General features: G+C 43.0%; 1 protein-coding gene across 1 annotated transcript in view; it reads right to left on the reverse strand.

Annotated features, from left to right (window-relative positions):
• Nucleotides 1-24,705, reverse strand: part of p3h1 (prolyl 3-hydroxylase 1) — a 60,571-nt gene that overhangs the window by 28,045 nt on the left and 7,821 nt on the right. The window contains exons 2-6 of the mRNA XM_069919116.1: nt 21,009-21,161; nt 19,860-20,049; nt 12,938-13,069; nt 9,897-10,036; nt 8,063-8,152 (exon numbers count right to left, since the gene is read on the reverse strand). Of these exons, the coding sequence (XP_069775217.1) occupies nt 8,063-8,152; nt 9,897-10,036; nt 12,938-13,069; nt 19,860-20,049; nt 21,009-21,161 (705 nt within the window). The remainder of the gene's footprint in view (nt 1-8,062; nt 8,153-9,896; nt 10,037-12,937; nt 13,070-19,859; nt 20,050-21,008; nt 21,162-24,705) is intronic.

Raw genomic sequence — 24,705 nt, forward strand, 5'->3', positions numbered from 1 at the left:
CTGGCATATTGTACAGTTTGACACTTCATTTGTTATATCATTGTTGATTCTTGGCCACGACATCACCTCTCGTGCTCTTTTCTTACACTTTTCGATCCCGAGATGTCCTCCTTGGTTCCTTTTTAGCATCTCTTTTCTCAGACTCTTTGGGATAAGGATTTTGCTTCCTTCGTAGATGATGTCTTCAACCACTGATAGTTCCGTCCTGTAGTTCCAGTACTCTGCAACGTCAAGTGAGCAGTCCTGCTTCATGTTGGGGCATCCATCCAAGATGTTTTTTCTCAGTTGTCTCAGTGTTTCATCTTTGTTTGTCTCTGACTTTATGAGCTCCATTTTTGCATCTGATATTGGCAGTGCACCTGTGATCATGTCCATGAAGGCGTTCACATCTTCATCCATTTTGGTGTTTGCAGGCTTTCCCACGCCAACAGCTGGAGACAACGTGCCTGCTGTGTACATTACCTTACCCGGAGCGTGTAGCGTTGCAGCCTAACCATCATTCTTTGTATTCTAAGAGGACATTCATTTAATGGTTTTGGAACAATGCAATCAAGGGCTTATGGACAGTCTCTACACTGATTACTTGTCCTGACACAAACTGATGAAATATTTCACAGGTGTCTGAGATGCTGAGCATATCGTGTCTCCACGTCTGTCATTGGGCGTGATGCATATGCAATGGGTTGCCAGTCATCATATTTTTGCAGAAGAACTGCACTGAGCCCACTATGTGATGCATCTGATGATATCTTGTTGGGTCTCGCTGGGTCGTAAAACCTCGGAACAGGTTCCTCTTTGAGCAGTTCCTCTTAGTTCACTCCATGATTTTTCATTCATGATTCCACTCCCATTCAATGTTCTTTTCTGTTGGTCTTCTTAATGGAGCCATCTTTTCTGAAAGGTTGGATATGAATTTACCCATATCGTTGACCATTCCCTTAAACTTCTGTATGTGCTTTTTGCACTGTGGCATTGACATGTTCCTAATGGCAGACACCTTTCTGAGATCTGGTTTGATGCCCCCACTGCCAATAATATCTCCTACAAATGTTAGTTCTGTCACCCTGAGCTGGCATTTCTCTCTATTCAGCTTCAGGTTTGCTTTCCTTGTTGCTTCCAGCACTTTCCTTCTTCACTCATCATGCTCCATTCTCGTGGTTCCCCATACTATGATGTCATCCATTGAGGAAGCATCTCCATCCAAGTGCTCATCAACCATGTGGATAGTTTTGTGATACATTTCAAGAGCTGAGGCAATTCCGAATGGTCACCTTAGGAATCAGTATCTGCCAAATAGACTGTTGAACATGCACAGTCTTGAACTTGCTTCATCCAATTTCAACTGCCAAAATCCTGATGATGCATCTAACTTGCTGAAAAACTTTGCATTTGCAAACTATGACATTTCTTCACATGTTGGAAGCTTAAAGTGTTCTTTCTTTATTGCTTTGTTTGGATCCAGGCAAATTCTAAGCTTTCCATTCTTTTTGTCCACAACGACGAGTGAACTCACCCACTCTGTTGGCTCATCTATCTTCTGAATCACGTTCAGGCTTTCCATCCTGTCCATCTCTGCTTTTAGTGGCTTTCGAAGCGCAAATGGAGCTTTTCTGCATGGATGTATTATTGGTGGCACATGCTTATCCACTCAGATCGTGTGTCCTCCTGGAAGACCTTGAAATAGGTCTTTTTACTCCTTCATGAGTTCATTGTCTCTCCTTTGCTTTCCTCAATGAAGATTCTTTTTACCAGGTTCAGCTTCTCACAGTTTAGTATGGCCTGTACTTCCTTTGGTACCACGATGAATGTTAGCATGTGCTCTTTGTCCTTGTGTTTCACTTTGACCATGCATTCTCCTTGCACCTGAATACCCTGTCACCTTCACTTTTGTTCCATACACCTTTGGTTTGGATCTAATCTTCTTAAAATCATTCTCTGATATTAGACTAATTGGTGCTCCAGTATCCAATTTAACTGAAATGTATATGTCACTTTTAATTTCAACATTCAGTCTCTGTTTTCTTTCTTGTTTTCAGTCACAACATCTACATAGAATTCCTTTTTTTTCGAAACTTTATTTATTAATTTTAACATATGAAGAAAGTAAGTAATTCACGTACAGAAAAAATACAAAATAAAGTAATACAAGTACAAAGTAACATAGTTAATACAATACCAATCTCGGCATCTCCCCCTAACAACTAAAAACTAAGACTAAAAAAAACCTATTTTTAACCCCTAAACCCCCCCTCCCCACCCCCACGATGAAGAGTGAAGAATTAATACTATTAGTATAATAAAAAATATATATATATATCTTTAAAAAAAAGATTGATATATATAAAAAACAAAAAAAATTAATTAAGTATTAATTATTAATCCAAAAAATTTTTATTATATAAAAATATATATGAAAAAACAAAAACAAAAAGAACTTAAACGAAAAAAACCCAACTAATAAAGAAAACTAAAAAAGAAAAAAGAAAGAAAAAAAGAAAGAAAAAAAAAGAAAACATATATATAGAAAAAATATATAATAAAAAATGTTTTTTAAAAGAAAAAAAATGATTAATTCAAACTTATTTAAATTGTATCTAATCAATAAATGGGGTCGACTTTAACTCATAAAAAGACATCTTATCTTGTATAGAAAAAAATATTCTTTCCATAACCAAACAAAACTTCATCTCTGAATTCTTCCTTTCTTTGGCTTGGCTTCGCGGACGAAGATTTATGGAGGGGGTAAATATCCACGTCAGCTGCAGGCTCGTTTGTGGCTGACAAGTCCGATGCGGGACAGGCAGACACGGTTGCAGCAGTTGCAAGGGAAAATTGGTTGGTTGGGGTTGGGTGTTGGGTTTTTCCTCCTTTGTCTTTTGTCAGTGAGGTGGGCTCTGCGGTCTTCTTCAAAGGAGGTTGCTGCCCGCCAAACTGTCAGGTGCCAAGATGCACGGTTTGAGGCGATATCAGCCCACTGGCGGTGGTCAATGTGGCAGGCACCAAGAGATTTCTTTAGGCAGTCCTTGTACCTTTTCTTTGGTGCACCTCTGTCACGGTGGCCAGTGGAGAGCTCGCCATATAACATGATCTTGGAAAGGCGATGGTCCTCCATTCTGGAGACGTGACCCACCCAGCGCAGCTGGATCTTCAGCAGCATGGACTCGATGCTGTCGACTTCTGCCATCTCGAGTACTTCGACGTTAGGGATGAAAGCGCTCCAATGGATGTTGAGGATGGAGCAGAGACAACGCTGGTGGAAGCGTTCTAGGAGCCATAGGTGATGCCGGTAGAGGACCCATGATTCGGAGCCGAACAGGTGTGTGAGTATGACAACGGCTCTGTATACGCTTATCTTTGTGAGGTTTTTCAGTTGGTTGTTTTTCCAGACTCTTTTGTGTAGTCTTCCAAAGGTGCTATTTGCCTTGGCGAGTCTGTTGTCTATCTCATTGTCGATCCTTGCATCTGATGAAATGGTGCAGCCGAGATAGGTAAACTGGTTGACCATTTTGAGTTTTGTGTGCCCGATGGAGATGTGGGGGGGCTGGTAGTCATGGTGGGGAGCTGGCTGATGGAGGACCTCAGTTTTCTTCAGGCTGACTTCCAGGCCAAACATTTTGGCAGTTTCCGCAAAGCAGGACGTCCATGAAAGACCCCAACAATGAAGACGCTGTTTACATCCGGTACCGCACGGATGGCAGTCTCTTCAATCTGAGGCGCCTGCAAGCTCACACCAAGACACAAGAGAAACTTGTCCGTGAACTACTCTTTGCAGACGATGCCGCTTTAGTTGCCCATTCAGAGCCAGCTCTTCAGCGCTTGACATCCTGCTTTGCGGAAACTGCCAAAATATTTGGCCTGGAAGTCAGCCTGAAGAAAACTGAAACTGAACTTCATCTCTGAATACCACCTATCTAAAGACAATACATTTCTATTCTTCCAAGTAATCGCTATACATTTCTTGGCCACTGCCAGCGCTAAGTAAATAAAAGAGATCTGGTAATTATCTAATTCTAAATCAATCAATGGTTGCATATTCCCTAATAAAAATATATCAGGGTCTAATACAATATGAAGATTATATAGATTATTAAATACAGATTGAATACCTTTCCAAAATTGTTGTAACCGATCACACAACCAAACAGCATGTAAAAAAGTACCAGAAACCTGATCACAACGAAAACAAAGATCTGACTTACTAAAACCAAATTTTTTAAATTTTTCGGGTGTTAAATATAATTGATGTATAAAACTATAATTAATCATCACCAATCTAGCATTAATCAATTTTCGAACACTATTACGGCAGATTTCAGACCAATCTTCTTCAGTTATTGTTAAACTTAAATCTTTTTCCCATTTCATTTTATCTTTATCCCAATCTACTTTACTTTCACTTTCCAACAAAATACGATACAAACCTGATATATAACCCTTTTTTGGAAATGAGAGCACATATTTCTCAAAATCAGTTTCAGACAGTAAATTCATTTGACGACCGCATACCTGTTTTACAAAAGATCTTAACTGATAATACACAAATATAGAATAACCACTTATATCAAATCTCTTTTGCAATTCTACAAAAGAACAAAAATGACCTTCTAAAAAACAATCAGATAAATTATGTATTCCTTTCTCCTCCCATTGTTTCAAAATAGTATTAGATACCGTGAAAGGAACAAGTTGATTATTATATAATGGTAATCTTCCCGACCACTTATTTTTCAATCCCATTTTATGTAATTTACTTGTCCATAAATTCATTAAATGTTTCAATATTGGTACATCATAAGTTCGTAACAAATTTTTATTCCATCGAAATAAAAATTCATTCAAAAGTTTTTCAGAAATAACTGCCAATTCTATCTGTGCCCAACTAGGCGTATCTTGTGTGGCCATTAATGCGCTAAGAAATCTAAATTGAGCTGCTTCATAATAAAATTGAAAGTTAGGTAGCCGTAACCCTCCAAATTGAAAATCCCACATCAACTACATAGAATTCCTCTACCTTCCTTTCATCTGCTGCATGAATCTTGCTTTATTGCACTTGGTTCGTACAGCAATGGGCATAATGGTTGCTTTGTTGCACATATAGCATGTTTTACCATTATGCTGGAAACTTTTTTGGTAGGTGTTGTGAACCACATTGATGACATGGCTTTCGGTTGTCACTTTCATTTTTGTTCACTGGCCATGCCTCTCTTTCTACTTTGGCTCGCTTTTTGTTAAACGGTTTATGTCTATTCTTGCTCACTGCATCCATGTTGCAGCTAGTTTCACTGAACAGCTCTTTTGCCTGCAATTTTACAGTTTCTGTAGCCCTACAGAGTGCTATGGCTTTTTTCAGGTCTAGCTTTTGCTCTCTTTCCCTTAGATTATTATCCGGAATACCATACACAAGTCTGTCTTTTATCAGTAAGTCAGTTGGTCCACCAAATTCACACGTTTTGCTTCTGTTTCTCAATTCAGTCACATACTGATCAATACTTTCTTCCATTTTCTGTGTCCATGTGAAAAATCTGTGCCTCTCAAACGTCATGTTACACTTAAGTATGCAATATGCCTCAAAATGTTCCATTATTATTTCCAGTTTCATTTTGTCTCCTTCAGCAGCAAATGTGAAGTTATTATACACATCCAGGGTTTCATCACCCACAATGTGTGAGGAAACTGACACTTGCACTTTATCACTTTTCTCAGCTCCAACTCCCACTAAATACAATCCAAATGCTTTTAAATCTGTTCCCGATTTTCAGCCACATTACCTGTCAGCTGAAGTTTCATTGGTGGATGTAATCCTTCCATTTTTCACTGTGTTGGCTTCTCTTCAATGATCAGTTGCTTACTTTAGATTTTACCTTTTAAAGTATTTCCTTCTAATTTCCTTCATCCCACTTCATGTTTCATCTTGTATTCATATGTGTGAGTTCTTAGACAACACATGGATGAAGGAAAAGGTTCTTTACTTTAAAGTTGTTGTAAACAGCACCATGAGGCAGGCCATGAGGCTGCAAGTCTCCATTACAGATCTGCATACAGTGTGTCAGCCCCCTGCTGGCAGCCAAGTCTAATCAAACAGTAAGACATTTCAAGTTGCACTGCAACCATGATCACTATCATTACACCATTGAACGGTGGAAGGAAACAGGAGCACCCAGAGGAAACCCACGCAGACATGGGGAGATCATACAAACTCCTTATAGACAGCGCGGGATTTAAATCCCAGTCACTGGTGCTGTAACAGTGTTGTGCCAAGTGCTAGGCTTACCATGCTGCCCCAGATTCTGGAAACAAAATCACAAAATGCTGAAAATTCTCAATTAAATTTGTTTTTATTCTCTCCACAGATGCTGCCTGATCTGCTGAGTGTATCCATCTTTTCTGAGAGGTTGAATATTGTTTTCCAACTTCAGCTGTGCTGAACTTATTAAGTAACCAAATCAATATCACACATTCCACTGTACTGGATGAAGTTATCCCACCCCAATCCTAATTGATTTCCTTACAGAATATTCTCCTCTCCCCACCTCACACGATGACCAATTTAGCTCCAGGCTCTCTCAACCCCACAGTCAGTTCTTGAGACCAATCACAAAGACAAACACTGGCAAAATCATTGAGGACCCCTTCCACCCCACACGCAGCATCTTTCAGCTGCTCCCATCAGGGAAGGGATATAGGAGAATCAGAGCCAACACCACCAGGGTGAGGAACAGCTTCTTCCCATGGGCAGTGAGATACTGAATGACCAAAGGGATTGCTCCAAGATTCTCATATTCACGAAGCAATATTTATTTATTTATATATATGGGAGGGTAGGTTCAGGGGGGATGGAAGGATATATACCACATTTATAACTCCTTTTGAAATAATTCAGAATTGAATGTAATGTAATTATTATTGTGGTTTAAAAATTTATAAATATATATTTTTAAAAAATTTGAATGTAGCAGCCCACGGCCTATTACCTGGGCCGACACAGCAAACAGCTGTCGAACACAACGATCGGGTGGACACCATGTGGGATGAGATACCCACTCCCATAGGCTGCAGGAACAGCAGTCAAATCGGCCAATCACTGCCAGCAGATTGCAGGGGGTCCAATCCATTCCTGCGCATCTTGGACAGCCAATCAGCAGCCAGCCTCGCTCAAGCCCCGCCTTGGTGGTGTCACGGCCAGCCTGCCTATAAAAGGTGGAGCTGCAGCCCAATAAACCCAGTGTCGATTACATTCCCTTGGTGTGTGAGTCTCCTTTCAACCTCGAGCTATAACCATATATATGAATACAGTTCTTGTCCTGCATTTGTAGTTTGTCTGTGTGTGTTATGTCTGGTTGGGTGTCTGCATGTTTTGCACCGAGGACTGGAGAATGCTGTTTCATCAGGCTGTACTTGTACAATCAGATGACAAGAAACTTGAATTGGTCGGTACAGATGCCCTGGTTTGCTTCAAACATTGAATGGTTTCCTTGAGACCATACTGCTTTCCCCATGGTTGGATACAGGTAGCAGACCGTCAGAGGAAATGGGTTTAAAAGCAAGTCCAACAGTAGTTTAGGAGATCCACAAAACTCAACTAAAGGCCAAAGTCTGCTATAAGAAAGTATGCACTAAAGATGTTAGAGATGTCTCCCAGGTTAAATTTAAATTCAGACCTACAGCAGATAAATAGGGGAGAAAGCAGTATGATTCCAACGAAACCTGCTCCTATGGCATTTTTCAAAAATCAAAGTGCCTTTTGTGTAAGGGCACCATGTATGAAGCAAACTGACCAAGTCCAGTCAAGTTTATTGTCATCTGATTGTACAAGTACAGCCTGACAAAACAGCGTTCTCCAGTAATAGGCACTTCCGGGCCCCCTATGGAGGATGTTCTGCAATTGTTCTACCTTTGTTGTTTGCCTTTTCAGTCAGAAAAACTAAAGAGCTCGTCAGAAAAAACAAGTCAAGCTGATCAGTATGCCTTCTTCACTGCAGACATTCCAAACTGAAGGGGAGCCTGTCATAGCCTCTGAACGGAGCTCGCCCTAGTGATGTGAGATGACAGACTGAATACTCACTGGGTCGATGAAAGTGACTCCAAAGACTTCATTGGCAAAGTAGAGCAGCTCTTTCTCCAACAGCGAGTTGTTGATGTACATCTGAATGTTCTGTGGGGCATGATTAGAAATTATCACAGATGAGAAAATCACAGTAATTCACATGATTCGTGCAGGAACTTGCGGCACAATGGATATGGGATCCCCGTGATCATAGCTGCCATGATCTTGAGTCAACCTGAATGATTCGGGAGGGAGGGGATGCAATTACCCTAGGCCAGTTTCACTTGGTACGTTGTGCCTTTCCAGGAAAAACTCCCCTTCTCCATTTTCTAATGCCCTCATGCTGCTTGGGGGTGGCCTATGAATTCTAAATGTCTCATACACAAAATGTTAAACAAATCCAGTCTACTTACTGTTCAACCAGACTACTCTCAAATTGATGGAAGGTGTCATCATCAGTGCTATGAGACGATATGCATTCTCAGGCCAGGTTTGGCTTCTCGAGAACCTTTGACTCCCAACCTCATCACAATCTTAGTTTAAGCCAGGACAAAAGACTAAAGGGATTAAGTGAGAATGATTGCCAGCGTTTGACTGTGTGAGATCAAGGAAACCTGGCTAATGAGCCCCAAGGGAAATTTGCAGTTCTGCATGCATTTCTTATCTCCTTACTTGAGGAAGGATGGACTGGCTTTGGAGGTGGAACAGAGAAGGTTCACCAGGTTGATTCCAGAATTGAGGGGATTAGCCAATGAGGAGTGTTGGAGTATGGGACTGTATTCACTGAAACTTAGAAGAATGAGAGGGGATCTTATAGAAAGGCATCGAATTATGAAAGGCATAGATAAGATAGATGTGGGCAAGATGTTTCCATTGGTGGGGGAGACTATAACTCAGGGACACGGCCTCAACATTCAGGAGAGTAGATTTAGGACAGAGATGAGGAGGAACTGCTTTTCCCAGAGGATGGTGAATCTATGGAATTCTCTGCCCATGGAAGCAGTGGAGGCGACCTCAGTGAATATTTTTAAGACAAGGTAGGATAGATTTTTACATAGTAGGAGAATTAAGGGATATGGGAGAAAGGCAAGTAGGTGGAGATGAGTGTATCATCGGATCACCCGTCATTGAATGACAGAGCAGGCTCAATGGGCCAGATGGCTGACTCCTGCTCCGATTTCTTAGTGTCAAAGGTTGCAGGAAAGAAGATGGTTGTGGGTTTTGGTGAGTCAATCATCCCAGCCGCAGGATTTCACCACAGGTGTTCCTCCTGGAAGGGTACTGTACCCAACCATCTTCAATTGACTTTCCATCCATCATGAGGTCAGATGTAGAGATGTTGTGTGATGGTTACACTATATTCGTTCACAAGTCCTCAGCTAAATGAAGCAGTCTGTACAAGCATGCACCAGGACTTGCAGGCAAAGTCAAATAAATGGGGGCTAATGTTTCAACCACAGAAGTCCTCTGCAAAAAGAAAGCATTAAACATACCTATGATGTTCGATGGCATTACCATCAGGAACCAGAGAATTGCTGTTGATTGAAACTCAATCTGACATGGCCATCTTGTAGGTCAGTTGGGTGAGGTGGGAGAAAGTGTTTGGCATAGACTAGAAGGGCCAAGTTGGCCTGCTTCTATGCTGTCATTGGTATATGGTTATATCATGGCTAAGATATCAGGTCAAGGTCTAGATAAAAGTATGCATCCATGTCATAGCTTTGATCATTGGTGCCATTCCATAATACATCGACACTGTGACCCCTAAGTAGTCCTCTGAATAGTCATAGTTTATTAAAGTATAATTGAACAAAATGAAATCTACAGGAAGACCATAAACAAGCCTATGTACCTCTCGATGAGTGAGGTGTCGGGAAAGATCGTCTCCCAGCACTGCCTGGTAATATTGAAGATTCTGATTCATGACTTCATCATTCGGATAGAAAAGCAGGTAGGTCTTGGCGCATTCAATGGCTTGGGAATAGTTCTCAGCTTAAATTAGAATAGAGACACAACATTAAGAGCTGAGCTCCCAGAAGGAGAACAACATAGGCAATACACCATTTCTTAAATTTACTGAACAAGTGGATAAAGGGCACTTTATCTACCAGTACTGAAAAATCCAAGTATGACTGCATCGACCACATTATCACGCCGCTGCACACCGACCATTTATCTATGCAGTCCTTGTAACTGTCATCTAATTAGTCCCGCTCGTGTCCTTTTACCACAATCCCACAAGTGTTTCTTTTACAAGTACAGTAAAACCCCTGCTATCTGTAATTCAAGCAACCAGCAACCTCAGGTGACTGGAAAAATATTGAGGAAAATAAAGAAAAAAGAATAAAATAATAGGTAAAAAATGTGTTTAAAATTGTAAAAGTAACTCTGAAGTAACACATAAACCCCTGGTGAAGGTGCGAGCAAATATTCAGCCAGTGGAGGGCTTTGGTTGAGCTTTGCTCGTAGCAGCTGTTTGAATAAAGTTGTGTTTGAATAAAATGCTGTCACCCGAGATGAAGAGCTGGTTGGGGTCACTCTCTTAAAGTGTCTCCTTATCCCTGCTTAGTAAAAGTCACCCCAGTCAGAGGCTTTATCTGTAAATTTGGAGGGGGGTTACTTATCTATAATATTATTGTTCTTTTGGGCAGCTCCGTGGAGGGGGAGGAACCTGCAGATGCAGCAACGGTTAAAGAATGTGACTGAAAATAAACTTTTATATGTTCATGCAAGTGAAGTTTGTCTAGTATTTTTGTCTTTTAAATGATGTTCATGCAAGTGAAGTTTGTCTAGTATTTTTGTCTTTTAAATTATTTATTCTGAATGCAGGTGTATTAGTTCAGCATTTAAAAGTAAGTCTCAAGTAACTGGAAAATCTCTGGAGGTGCCGGACACCAGGGTTTTACTTTATGTCTCAATATCCACAAAATGGTGCCATCCATCTGTACATTTTCACAAAACATATGAGAATGAGTCTTTTTGGTTATTAAAGATCTGCTAAATTCAATCACCTCAACAATCGACTTAAGCGTGATGGATGGGACCATTTTGCAACGCTGCCTGTGGTAAGGCACATGACTGTGTTTGCTGACATGACTCACATTCCAGGTGGATGTGTGGATATGGCCTTTCACCCGGCAAGGGATTGGAGGGCTACAGACAGGACACCGGAGATCGATTGGGGCAAGCAACCTCTGTCTAATCCTTGCAATAAACATTTAAGATATAGGATTATATGGGTGGCAGTGAGCTGCTGTCTCACGGCAGCAAACTACCAGTTCAGTCCTGACCTCAAGTGCTGTCTGTGTGGAGTCTGCACATCCTCCCTGTGACTACATGTTTTCTCCAAGTGCTCTGGTTCCCTCCCACATCCCAAAAGACCTTACTAGTTGGTAGGTTAATTGGCCACTGTAAATTGCCCCTGCTGTGTAGTTAGGAGGTCGAATTTGAGGGGTTAAGGGGGAATGTGGAATAAATAATTGGGTTGGGCCAAGATGGGTGATTAATGGGCATGGTGAGCCTTAGGGCCTGTTTCCACACTGGATTTCTCTATGACTGCATGGGATCGTTCCCCAGAATAGACACAAATAACACTGCACAACTAACATTTTGCTTCCTAAACATTTTTGGGTGCATTTTATGGATTTTGGGTTACTAATCACAAAAAGCACCTGAACATTTTCTTATCATGTACCCTGTTTTTTTAGATATAACACATTTTTTATTACTTCCTGTCATATTTTGTCTACTTACATCAGTGATCTCCTACTCCCTACTCCACTTCAAGACCCCTCAGATCGGCCAATTTAGGGGTTTAGTTGTAGCGAGCTCAAATCGCAAACTCAGGGGAGATTGCTCCTTTGAAACAGCGGCCCCCAAACCATGGAATGACATTCCTCCCTCCATCAAATCAGCCCCTTCCTTTAACTGTAAACCTGGGGGGACCCATTATATACTGTACTTTAAATAGCTGCTTAAGCTAAGATATAATTTATGATCTTTAAATTTGCTATATAAATAAACTAAACTACTTCAAGCATACAAAACCATGACATTGATCTTGGTGCAGTCAATTACAAACATGATGAAAGGTTTCACCAGGACATTGCAACCATCGGGAAGTGGTATCAGGGCAACTGGAATCCATCAATGCCGGCCGACATGAGAGGTATCAGATGCTGAGCACAAGCGAAAATCAGCGACTACAAATTTTTAGGTCAGCCGAACTAACACAATATGTCAGCATCATTATGCAATTAAACAGGCTAAATTCAATAAAAGTTAACTTAATGTTTTTCCAGCTTCCTACACGATACAGCAAATCTGAATGGCTCTGTATTCAGCTTGAAGTTGTCTATCATTATCCCCGATTTTATTTTCAGGAAGCAAACCTTTTGAAAACACTTGTTATCCAATGTTATATGTCATTATGCAATCAGATGAACAATGTGAATGCAGCAATATGTGAGACCATTTGCCTCCTAACATTTTGCACTTGCCAATGTGCCGCTCCAAATTCCTGCATTAATTCCAACCCATAAGACCATAAGACATAGAAGCATAAATAGGCAATTAAGCCCATCAAGTTTGCCCTGCCACTCAAAAGTGGGCTAATCCATTTTCCCACTCTGCCACACCATAATCTTTGAACCCCCCAGCTAATCGAGAACCTATCAATTTCTCCCTTAAATATATCCAATGACGATCCTTAGCAACCGTGAGACTCTTCCTCAGTGAGGATCTAAGGGAAGGAAGGAAACATCCCCAAAAACTGGACCATTACAGGATCTATCCCCATCATGTAACCATCAGAACCAGTCTTGGTCCTTTGATTCTGTTACCCAACTAACTCAAGCAAAGTGACAAAGAAAGGTGAACCACCAAAATACTTACAGTTGTAATAAGCAAACTGAAGGTAGTCAAAATGGGTGGGGAGGACGTCTTCTATGGGTGCTTCTCTGTCAGGCCGAGTCGCCAGCTCAGTCACACAGTTCTGTTTGCAGTTCAGTACCTGGATATAGTGATCTGGAAACAGACAGCAGATGGGCCTCAATGTTCTGTTACACAGATAATCTACATGCATACACGTGTGAGTGGTACCTGGCGTGGAGTTGTTGACAGTAAATGTCCTAAAATCCAGAGTGCTCGAGTATTGGTCCGGATTTTCAGATTTTCCAGATTCTCGAGCAGTACATCTGTGGTGCTTATGCAATGAGTGCACACACTCAATGCACGCACGTACACATGCAATGCAAGCACGCACGCAATGCATGCATGTATCCATACACACAATGCACATACAGTAAAGCCAAGAGTTGTTAGGAAGTCCGGATTTTCGGGTGGTCTGGATTTCAGGCGGGAATTTTTGAGGTCCGAATTCTGGCATCCAGATTTTTGGACTTTTACTGTGTATGATTGCAAATGGTTAGAATTGGGGAATATGAGGCATACCTATCATCGGGACCATGAAGTGAAAGCATCAGAATTGGAATCAGGATATATTGTCACGAACAAGTCATGAAATTCGGTGTTTGCAACAGCATCCTAGAGCAAACATTTATATTATAATCGTCTTGTGACCATATAACCATATAACCATTTACAGCACGGAAACAGGCCATGTTGGCCCTTCAAGTCTGTACCGGTTCACTTGAACAACTCCATTAGCTCCTCCGCAAACTCCCGAGGAAGTAGAGGCTTTCTTCATGATGCCATTGGTGTGTTGTTTCCAGGAAAGATCTTCCGAGATAGTGACGGTCCAGAAACCCAGCACATCTGTATCCCAACCCAGAAACCCAGCACATCTATATCCCAACCCAGAAACCCAACACATCCGTTTCCCAGGCCAGAAACCCAGTGTAGAGCTCATCAAAAGAACCAAAGACTTGTTGATCCAAACCAAGGCTTTTATTAGCAAAAGACAGGAGCTCTTCACAGGTGGCCGACCAGTCCGGAATGATCCGACCTGGCTAGGGACACAACCCTTTAAGGCCCAGACAATAGGCGTGGCTTAGCTCTCAGCCAATCGCTGTAAGCACAGTCTAGATACAGTAACTATATACACTATGTACATTGGTGATAGATCTGTACTATCACACCCAGCACATCTGTATCCTGGCCCAGAAACCCAACACATCTGTATCCAGGCCCAGAAACCCTGCACATCTGTATCCCGGCCCAGAAACCCTGCACATCTGTATCCCGGCCCAGAAACCTAGCACATCTGTATCCCGGCCCAGAAACCCAGCACATCTGCATCCAGGCCCGGAAACCCAGCACATCTGTATCCAAGCCGGGAAACCCAGCATATCTGTATCCCAGCCCAGAAACCCAGCACATCTGTATCCCAACCTAGAAACCCAGCACATCTGTATCCCGGCCCAGAAACCCAGCACATCTGTATCCTGGCCCAGAAACTCAGCACATCTGAATCCTGCCACCCAGTACTGGGAATCCAGGCCCAGGATTGCAGCACATTTGTCTTCAGGATAGCCTGGCACCTTGTCTCCTGCTCTTACACTCTGCATCTCCTTACATCTCCCAGAGGCAGCTACAGGCGAGTTCAATTACCTTATACCCTCAGCAGTGTGATCATCCTGGCAGTAGGGGCCTACGTGAGTGGAAGCTGGAGAAGATCACCCTGTCTCTTTCCCCTCAGACACTGCCTGATGTGCCAATCTGTAATCCTGACCAGGACTGAGAACAATTCCCAGCCACTAACCCCCACCCAATTCTCTGGTGGTATTGCTCTCTCGCTACATTCTCTTTTGCTGCCTTTTTGGTCTCTTTGTCCATCCACGCTGTCCTCCTCAGGTTCTCTTCAAATGCTGCTTTAATTCCGGAAATCATCTCAATACAATAAAATATATAAAAAATAAAATAACAATAAGAGGGCACTGAAAGTAAGGTCTTTGGTTCATTGATTATTCAGGAATCTGATGGCAGCGGGGAAGACGCTGTCCTTATGTCCTCTTTAGGCTCCTGTACCTTTTCCCCGACGGAAACAGAGTGAAGAGGGCATGGCCTGGGTCTTTGAGGATAGAGGCTGCTTTTTTTAAGACACCGCCTCATGTCGATGTCCTTGATGGAGTCTGGTGCTTGCGATGTCACAGGCTGAGTTAACAACCCTCTAGAGTTTATTTTTGTCCTGAGAGTTGGTGCCTCCAGACCAGCCAGAATGCTCTCCACGGTCCTCCTGCAGAAGTTTATGAGAGGACAGGGTCATGTTTCCCTGACTTCCTCCTGAAGTCCACTATTATCTCTATGGTTTTTCTGATGTTGTCATTACACCATTTCTATTGAAGGCCGGGCTGCAGTCGATGAAGAATGGCCATATGTATGAATTGTTGTTTTCGAGATGATCCAGAGCTGAGTGGAGAGCCAGTAATATTGCATCTGCCGTGGAGCGATTGTGACGATAGGCAAATTGCAGTGGGTCGAGATCTTTACTTGGGGATGTGTTAATTCTGACCATGACCAGCCTCTCAAAGCATTTCATCACCATAGAATTTAGAGGTACTGGGGAGTAGTTGTTGAGGCAGCCCTCGCTACTAATGGTTGATGCCCTTTTAAAGCTGGTGGTAACTTCTGACTGTCAAATGAGAGGTTGAAAATCCTCTGAACACTCTGGCTAGTTGGTTGGTGCAGATTTTCAGGTACACCATCAGAGCTTGACGCTTTGCGAGGGTTCACCCTATTGAATGATGTCCCGATGTGGCCCGCAGAGACAAATATCACAGGGCCCTCGGCCTCGACATGCATTAATTCAGAGTTTAGAAAAGGTCCTGGTAAAAATAGAGTTGTTTTAATGGAACATATTAATTTCCTTATAATTTAGGAAAGGCAAAGGAGGTCCTGTCTGGAAATATCTTGAGGGCATTCAGGACCTTCCAGAAGCTGTTTGTTTCAGAGCCAACCAGAAGGCTAACCATGTGGGATATGAGCCATATTTGATCAGTAATTTAAAATGAGGGAAACATGCTGCAGGCATGAGTGGCTCGGGTTCAACCTCACCCTCCAGTGGAGTTTGCACCATCTCCTCTTGTCTGGGCAAGTTTGCCTTCAGGTGCCCTGCCTTCCTGCCACATCAAAGATCTACAGGTTTGCTGCAGATTAATTGATCACTGAAAACTACTCCTCATGTGTAGACTCCAAGGAATGCTGAGCCCAATTCGAGGAAGAATTAAAATGGATTGGGTGCAGGGATGGTCCACGCAGACTTGATGGGCTGGAAGGGCCAGTTTCCACACTATCTCTGCCCTGTATTAAGATGGAGAATCTCAGTGCTACCACATGACATCACTAACATTTTACAACATGACTTTCATTCTGTTTTTATCAGATCTGGCCAATTCTTCCCGTCATTATTTCATATCTATTTCTTTTGGGCTTGTTGGGCATGTCCCACAGACTTATTCTTTGCAAAACATGGCACAAAGAAGTCGTAAAAAATCGTAAAAACTCAATGCTGGAGAATCTCAGCAGGTCGAACAGTGAACTTAATGTAGCAGAGATAAAGATACATAACCAATGTTTCAGGGTTGAGCCCTTCATCAAGGTGTGAGCAAAATGTAGGCAGGCACCCAAACAAAATCAAAGCTGGGGAAAGGGGAGGAAAGGAGGGATGAGGGGCAGGAGGAGGAGTACAGGGTAGAAAAGGAAAAAGCTGATGTGATAGGGGAAGGGTAGATTGATCTCAGAATTAAAAATTTCAAGCTTTATTTAAATTTGGCTTAAAATATGGAAACAGACCCTTCTGGCCCAAGAGCCTGTGTTGCCCAAATACCACCTTTATCTATTTTGAAGGGTGGAAAAATCTGGAGCTCCTGGGGGAAATCTATACAGACATGGGGAGTGATTTCCTTTGTTCCATCCATTCCTTCCCCACCTGCTCAGTTACTGAAAATGAACGTGTTTTCTCTCTTTCCCAGTTCTGGGCCAGGGTATGTAGAGCTGAACCACTCTTCATTTTTTTGATATTTTATTTATAATTTTTTGAAACCCAGGGTCAACAACCCATAATAATCCATAATAATAAAAACACACTACATTTTCCAATTCTTTCTTTTTTCTTTGGCTTGGCTTCGCGGACGAAGATTTATGGAGGGGGTAAATATCCACGTCAGTTGCAGGCTCGTTTGTGGCTGACAAGTCCGATGTGGGACAGGCAGACACGGTTGCAGCGGTTGCAGGGGAAAATTGGTTGGTTGGGGTTGGGTGTTGGGTTTTTCCTCCTTTGCCTTTTGTCAGTGAGGTGAGCTCTGCGGTCTTCTTCAAAGGAGGTTGCTGCCCGCCGAACTGTGAGGCGCCAAGATGCACAGTTTGAGGCGATATCAGTCCACTGGCGGTGGTCAATGTGGCAGGCACCAAGAGATTTCTTTAGGCAGTCCTTGTACCTTTTCTTTGGTGCACCTCTGTCACAGTGGCCAGTGGAGAGCTCGCCATATAACACGATCTTGGGAAGGCGATGGTCCTCCATTCTGGAGACGTGACCCACCCAGCGCAGCTGGATCTTCAGCAGCGTGGACTCGATGCTGTCGACCTCTGCCATCTCGAGTACTTCGAAGTACTTCGAAGTACTTCGAAGATGAAGGCGCTCCAATGAATGTTGAGGATGGAGCGGAGACAACGCTGGTGGAAGCGTTTTAGGAGCCGTAGGTGATGCCGGTAGAGGACCCATGATTCGGAGCCGAACAGGAGTGTGGGTATGACAACGGCTCTGTATACGCTTATCTTTGTGAGGTTTTTCAGTTGGTTTTTTTTCCAGACTCTTTTGTGTAGTCTTCCAAAGGCGCTATTTGCCTTGGCGAGTCTGTTGTCTATCTCGTTGTCGATCCTTGCATCTGATGAAATGGTGCAGCCGAGATAGGTAAACTGGTTGACCGTTTTGAGTTTTGTGTGCCCGATGGAGATGTGGGGGGGCTGGTAGTCATGGTGGGGAGCTGGCTGATGGAGGCTTAACCGTCGAGTCCAATTACCCCACCCCTACTTGTCCCCCCCTCCTTTATCCCAATTAATTTAACCAGAGACAAAATTAAATAGTCAATTACTCTGAAAAGAGAGACAGCAACAATAAATTAGCTCTTGCCCCTTCCTCCTGTAACATTTTCCAGTGCCCCTTTCCCTTCCTGACAAATTAGGGACGCAAGGACCAAAAAGTAAAACGTAACAATTACACAAAAAATGTTTACAAAAAAGTTAAACTCAAAGAAAAGAGAGAGTTCATAGCATTTGTCGGGACCCCACTGCCGGTCTCCTGGTCTTTGAATTTTCGTGACTCAACCTAATTAAGATGGATGGATCCCCTCCCCCCCACCCTCAAGGAGGGGGTAGACAGGAACGAACAAAGCAGATGTGGTTGCCAGATTTTAAGGAAGGTGTCGTATTTCCTCTTTAAGTTATAGGTGATTTTCTCCAGGGGAACACAGCTCTGCAGTTCAATGTACAATGCCTAGATGAAAGTTCGACTTCCAGGTAATCGCTATGCACTTCCTGGCCACTGCCAATGAGATCAACAAAAACTGGATTTGAAATTTAGAGAGCCTCATCGTAAGCCTTATGTGCATGATGTTGGCCAACAGGAACAACTCTGGGTCTTGTGGAAACTCTTTACCTATGATTTTTTTTCTAGGACTTGGCCTAGCTCTACCCTTTACTTCCTATGGACGCTGCGTGACCTGTTGAGTTTCTCCAGCATGTTTGTGTATTGAACTTGACCCCAACAACTTGTTTAACTCTACTGACCATTGAGCACCTGTTTACACTCACCGATATTTTATCCCCAAGTTCTCGTCAACTCTGTACAAGTTCTACCACCCACCTACACACTGTAGGGGGTTTTTACCAACACATTCGTGTATTTCACTTGACCCCAGTGATACAATCACTCAGGAGACTATTGTGGAGAAACCAATAGGCTTTAATGCACTTGAGAACATAGCACATCCCTACCGTTTGGCCGTCCTGCACTGAGTTGCAGGGGGCTGTGGAACAATCACCTTTATACAGGAGCCTGTGGGGAGGAACTGCAGGTACAACCGGCCAATAGGTGTGCTTGACCAGATAATTATACATTACAGTGGTTCACGGAACTCAGCATCTGCATGCTTTCCTGTTTTTCTCTCCACCAGCCACACAGTCATCAAAAACGTCTCACTGAATAGCCCCAGGCAATCACGCAGGAGGTACCAGCCACAGAGCTGAACATGTTTAGGGAGAAGTTGAAGGGAAGCTGCCTGAGCATAGGAAACCCACAAGGGGCAGCACCAATATCAGAAACCCACACCACTGGATAGCGAGCGAAGCAGGAGATAACAAGGGAGCCATCAAACTCCATCTCGTGGCTTTGCCCCATTTCATTCAGAGTCAGGACCTGGATGATCACTAAGGCATGCAAGTGTAGAGTGCTTTCCCCAACCACAGGACACGTTAAAGGTCTGTGCCACTAGCCAAGTACTTTGAAGTACAGTTTTAACGATACAGAACCAATTTGTACTCAAGATCCCACAAGGAGCAAAATGATAATGCCTGGTTTCTCCGTTTTTGGCAATGTTATCTGCAGAAAGATAATGGCCAGGATCTTCTGGTCAATACCTCTGTGCTTCAGGGCAATGCCATGTGAGCCATTTAGTTCACTTGAAGGAATCTGATGGGCTGATGTTTTACTTGGAAAAATGGCACTACCTAACAGGTAAAATAGTGGGGCTGGAGCCCATGACCTTCTGACCTGTAACAAGCTGAGTCACAGTCGACAGGAATAATAAAAGATCTTTAGACCAGAGGGGATTTTCTGAGGAGACAGTGAGAATGAACATACCTGCTATAGCCTGGTACAGGTCCGCGTTATATTCCATATAATTATACCCATCAAAGTTGTAGGGACCCTCACAAAGTGCTCTGCACTCAGCATCTGCCTTGAAGAACTCCACCAATGCATGCTCTAAATAAAATATTGAATGCTTGAACTGCTCATCTGTGTAAAGCCGAACTCCTTTGCGGAAAGATTCCTGAAGAAGAAGACAACAGGTTTGTGAGTGAAGAGTTTTTTCACCCAGCCAACTGCATGCAACACCCAACTGCTTTAGATACCGTGTTTATATTCCCTGTGGGAAGGATTTAGAACAGAGGTTCTCAACTGGGTTTTTTTCCCCCATTCACACACCACCTTAAGTAAATCAAATCACAGAGTGCCCTGTGGCATAAGATGCCATGATTAGGAAGGGATCACTTAAGGAGGGGTGTGAGTGGGGGGAAAATAGGTTGAGACTCACTGATGTAGAATTACATTGCCCTTGAGCTGGCTTTGCCATTCAGTCAGATTATGGTTGATCCCTTACCTCAACTCCATCTTTCATCCCCTTCTCATTAGATTCCAAAAGTCAATCACTCTCAGTTTGGAAAATACTTGTTGACTAGACCTTCTTAATCCATAGACCCAGCATTCCAAAGATTTTTTTTTAATAAATGTGTGACAAAATTCTTCCTGATCTCAGCCCTAAACATCCTTAGTTCAAGATGAGGAAAACATCTGGATATTCACACAACCAAGTTCCTATAGAAACTTTATATCTTCTTGCAATGTAAAAAGAAACTGTTCAGCCCATCAGCTCTCTGCTAGCCTTCAGAGCAATCCCATTGAAACAAATAAAGTGACCCTCTTCTCTCAGCACCCATGTTCACTTGGGGTAAGTTGCTGTGGCATTTACAGGAGGAGCCAGCAAACCGGAGGAAAGAAAACCACAGCACAGCAGTGGGGGGGGGGGGGGGTTCCCCATCTAGTTAAGGGGAGGAGCGTGCAAACTCCCCGTGGACAGTATTGGAGGTCGCTGGAGCACTTTCTGTTAGGCCGCTGTGTGGCCCATCATGGCAGAGGCAGCACCTTTCTGCTCCCACCCTGGGACAGAGCAATCCTATTGCAGTGTTGTCTGGTCGGACTTGTTGTTCAGTGGATCAGCTAGGTCATTACCATATGAGGTTTGGCTTCCAGATCCTTAAAATCATCATCCTTCACGCCAGCCATCATCTTGTAATACTCCAGATTTTGGCGCATTTCCAGGTGATCTGGGTTCACCACAAAGAAGGTGTGCGCTGCAGCGACTGCCTTGTCCAACATCTTTATCTGTAATGTGACAGGGAGGGGTACATTTTAAGTGCTGTCATTAGGGTAAGAAAGATAAAGGAAATACAGTCAGCAGCTGAAAGAGAGCTATATCGGCCATATTCTCATGGACTTTTGTTCAGCTGGAGATGTTCCTCAGGAATAGATGGCAGATGAGTGGGGATGGTCAAGATCAACTTTAATGATCTCAGGCGTTAAAGACCCCACGCATGTGCCCCTAGGCAAGTGGGGGAAAATCTCAGAACAGAAGAAAAAGGAGAAGGTACATCCGGCCCATTGACACTGCTCCGCCATTCAACGAGATCAGGGCTGATCTGATGACAGGCTCATTCCCACCTACCCACCTTTTCCCCATATCCCTTAATTCCCCTACTATATAAAGATCTATCCAACCTTGTCTTAAAAATAATTACTGAGGTCACCTCCACTGCTTCAATGGGCAGCAAATTCCACAGATTCACCACCTTCTGAGAAAAGCAGTTCCTCTGCATCTCCGTCCTGATTCTACTCCCCTGGATCTTGTTCCCATGGGAACAACTTACCCACCTCTATCTTATCTCTGCCTTTCAGAATTTTATGCATCTCTCATGAATTTCATGAAATGACCTTCTAGATTTCTTGGACCAGATGGTCCTCCCATCTCCAGCATCCCTCATTCAACCCCAACCTCTGCCCCTGTCTGTGTGGTGTTTGCACGTTCTCCCTCTGACTGTGTGAGGCACTGCCCTCTCCTCCCACATCCCAACCTTTTCAATTGGCGATGACTGTATAAATTCCCTTCAATGTAAGTAATAAATGGTAGAATCTAGGGGGTGCTGATGGGTACATGGGGAGAATAAGGAGGGACTCATATACATGGATACTTTATGATGGGAGCATATTCAGTTAGTTCTGAGACTCTTTAACTGCAAATGGTGGCATAAATTTGGATGGGGATAGGATGTGAATGAGGTCAGAATCAGAATCAGAACCTATTGTCATGAACAAGACATGAAATTCACTCATTTTAGCGGGAGCGTCAAAGTTCAAACATTCATATTATAACCATCGTACAACATTACTATAAAAAGATAAAATATAATTTAAAAAATAGTGCATGAAAAGTAAGGCAGTGACTTTGGTTCATTGATTATTCCGGAATCGTGTGCATGTGCGTGCGTGCATGCGTGTGAGAGAGAGAGAGAGAGAGAGAGAGAGAGAGAGAGAGAGAGAGAAAGAGAAAGAGATCACTTCTACAATGTTACAACCAATAACAACAGCTGAGATTGGAACAGGACAAGCTGGCAGATGGACTGGTCAAAGCCCTTGTGGTTCATGCAAAAGGAGAGGACTGGCTGTCTAATGTTTCACTTGCAATATAAAAAATAAAAAGGAACTCTGTGGTGACTTGAAAGAAAGAGGTTATCCTCTGGAGAACCGTGAAGGGTCAAGTTTCGTCAGCAAGACACTGAAGTGGTCGATGGAAATACATCAGTTGTGAATGTCCTGAAACAACACATCTCTCTCTGAAAACTGACAAGAACCTTCCTGAGTGGTTACCATTCACTTTTCAAGCACCAAAGTCTGGTGAACTTTATAAATGTTAAATTCTGTGCACAGTATAAGAATTGCCTGCAACCAGTGAAATTGGAGGAATGAGAAGTGAGATTGGTCTGTGAACCAAATAACTTTTTTGAACTTACACACATGTGCGATTAAAATTAGAAGGGGGGTTAAATTAAGTTAGTTAAGCCAATAAAGATGTTAAAGTTTGATTCTATTTTCATGTTTAAAGATAATTAAAAGCAACTTTTGTCTTGGTAAATATTTATTGCTGCTGGGTTTTGGAGTCCTCTGGGCTTGTAACAGCAGTGGTGTGTGACAGATGATGTTATATTTTATATTGTATATGTATATGTATATATGTTTTAAATAAGATAAATTGTAGCAGGTTTTTTAGTGTAGGTCACATACAAACACTTCAAAACAGATTTCATTTAAAATGCCAGAGCTCTGCTCAAGCCAGACAGTCCAGGCTCCGAGTGCCTTGGGAAAAACATTGAAGAATGCCTATAAGGACTTCACAAGTAGGTGTTAATTGGATGTGCTGTGGAGTAAAGGATTATTGTTTTGGAAAGTAACAGATGAACGGACTTGGAAGATTAGGTCAGGAGCTGCAGTCTGTCTGAGTGGACTTGGCTGTTCTAAGAGGGTCATGTGGGTTTTCTCTGAGAGAGAGAGAGAGAGAGAGAGAGAGAGAGAGAGAGAGAGAGAGAGAGAGAGAGAATTCAGTTCTACAGTTCAGCAGCTGCAGCTGGGACTGGAACAGGACAGCTGACAAGCTTGTGGAAAAACCCCATTTTGAAGATGGGTTGTGACTGCTTAGTTCAGCCTGGTCAAAGCCCTTGTGGTCCACACAAGAGGAGAGGACTGTCTGCACAATGTTTCATTTGAAATAAGGGAAACAAAAAGGAACTCTGTGGTGACCTGAAAGAAAGAGGTTATCATCTGGAAAATCCCGATGGGGCAAGTTTCTTCGGCAAGACACTGAAGTGGCTGATCTGAAGGCATCAGTTGTGGGTGTCCAACAAGCAACAAATCTCTCTCTGAAAACCATCAAGAACCTTCCTGAGTGGTAACCATTTGCATTTCAAGCACCAAAGCCTGGTGAAATTCATAAATGTTAAATGCACAGTATAAGAATTGCTTGCAACCAGTGAACTTGGAAGAGTGAGAAGTGAAATTGGACTGTGAATCAATTAACTTTTCTGAACTTACATACACATTACACACATGTGCACTTAGAGTTAGAAGGGGGTTAAGCTAAGTGAATAGTAACGTTAAATTTGTTCCTGTTTTCATGTTTACAGATAATGAAAAGCAACTTTGATTAAGTAACCATTTGTCTTGGTGAATTTCTATTGCTGCTGGATTTTGGGGTCCTCTGGGCTCATAATAGATGCAACCAGCCAGGATGCTCTCTGTGGTACAAGATAAATTAGCATGAATTAAAGAGGCAGATGGCAGCAAGCATACTTCCTCCCAGCCTGGACTGCTTCTGGAAATGGAGCAGTTCGACGTGGCTGGGGAGCAACCCCAGGTGAATGGCCCCTCAAAGCCCAGTAATGGGAGAACTAGACTGTGATCCTTCCCCACAGTGCCCCTGTGTAGTAGGCTGTTCCAAGCCTCAGCCTGTCCCTCAGCATGTACTCCTACAGCCTGGAATGTACCAGTTTGCACCATTTCCGGACCAACACTTCCATGTGGTGAAAGAGCAACGGGTTTCAAGCTGACCAACAAGCGTCTTTCACCAAGCTGATGGTCTTCCAGTGGTTCTGGATGTCTGACTCTGTGTGCGTCCCTGGAAACAGCCCGTAGATGAGAGGGTCCTCTGTCAGACATGCTGCTTCTGGGTATGAGCCATTGCATTATTCTCCACACTTGGAGAGTTACCCTTGGCAACTCTGCGTCCTGCAAAGAAATGGGCGACTGTCTCCCTCTCCACCACAGTCATCTCGGAGACAATGTCACGCAGAATGCAAGGACATCCCCAGTTTGTACACAC

The sequence above is a fragment of the Narcine bancroftii genome, chromosome 2 (genome assembly GCF_036971445.1).
Source record: "Narcine bancroftii isolate sNarBan1 chromosome 2, sNarBan1.hap1, whole genome shotgun sequence".
Lineage (NCBI taxonomy): Eukaryota > Metazoa > Chordata > Chondrichthyes > Torpediniformes > Narcinidae > Narcine > Narcine bancroftii.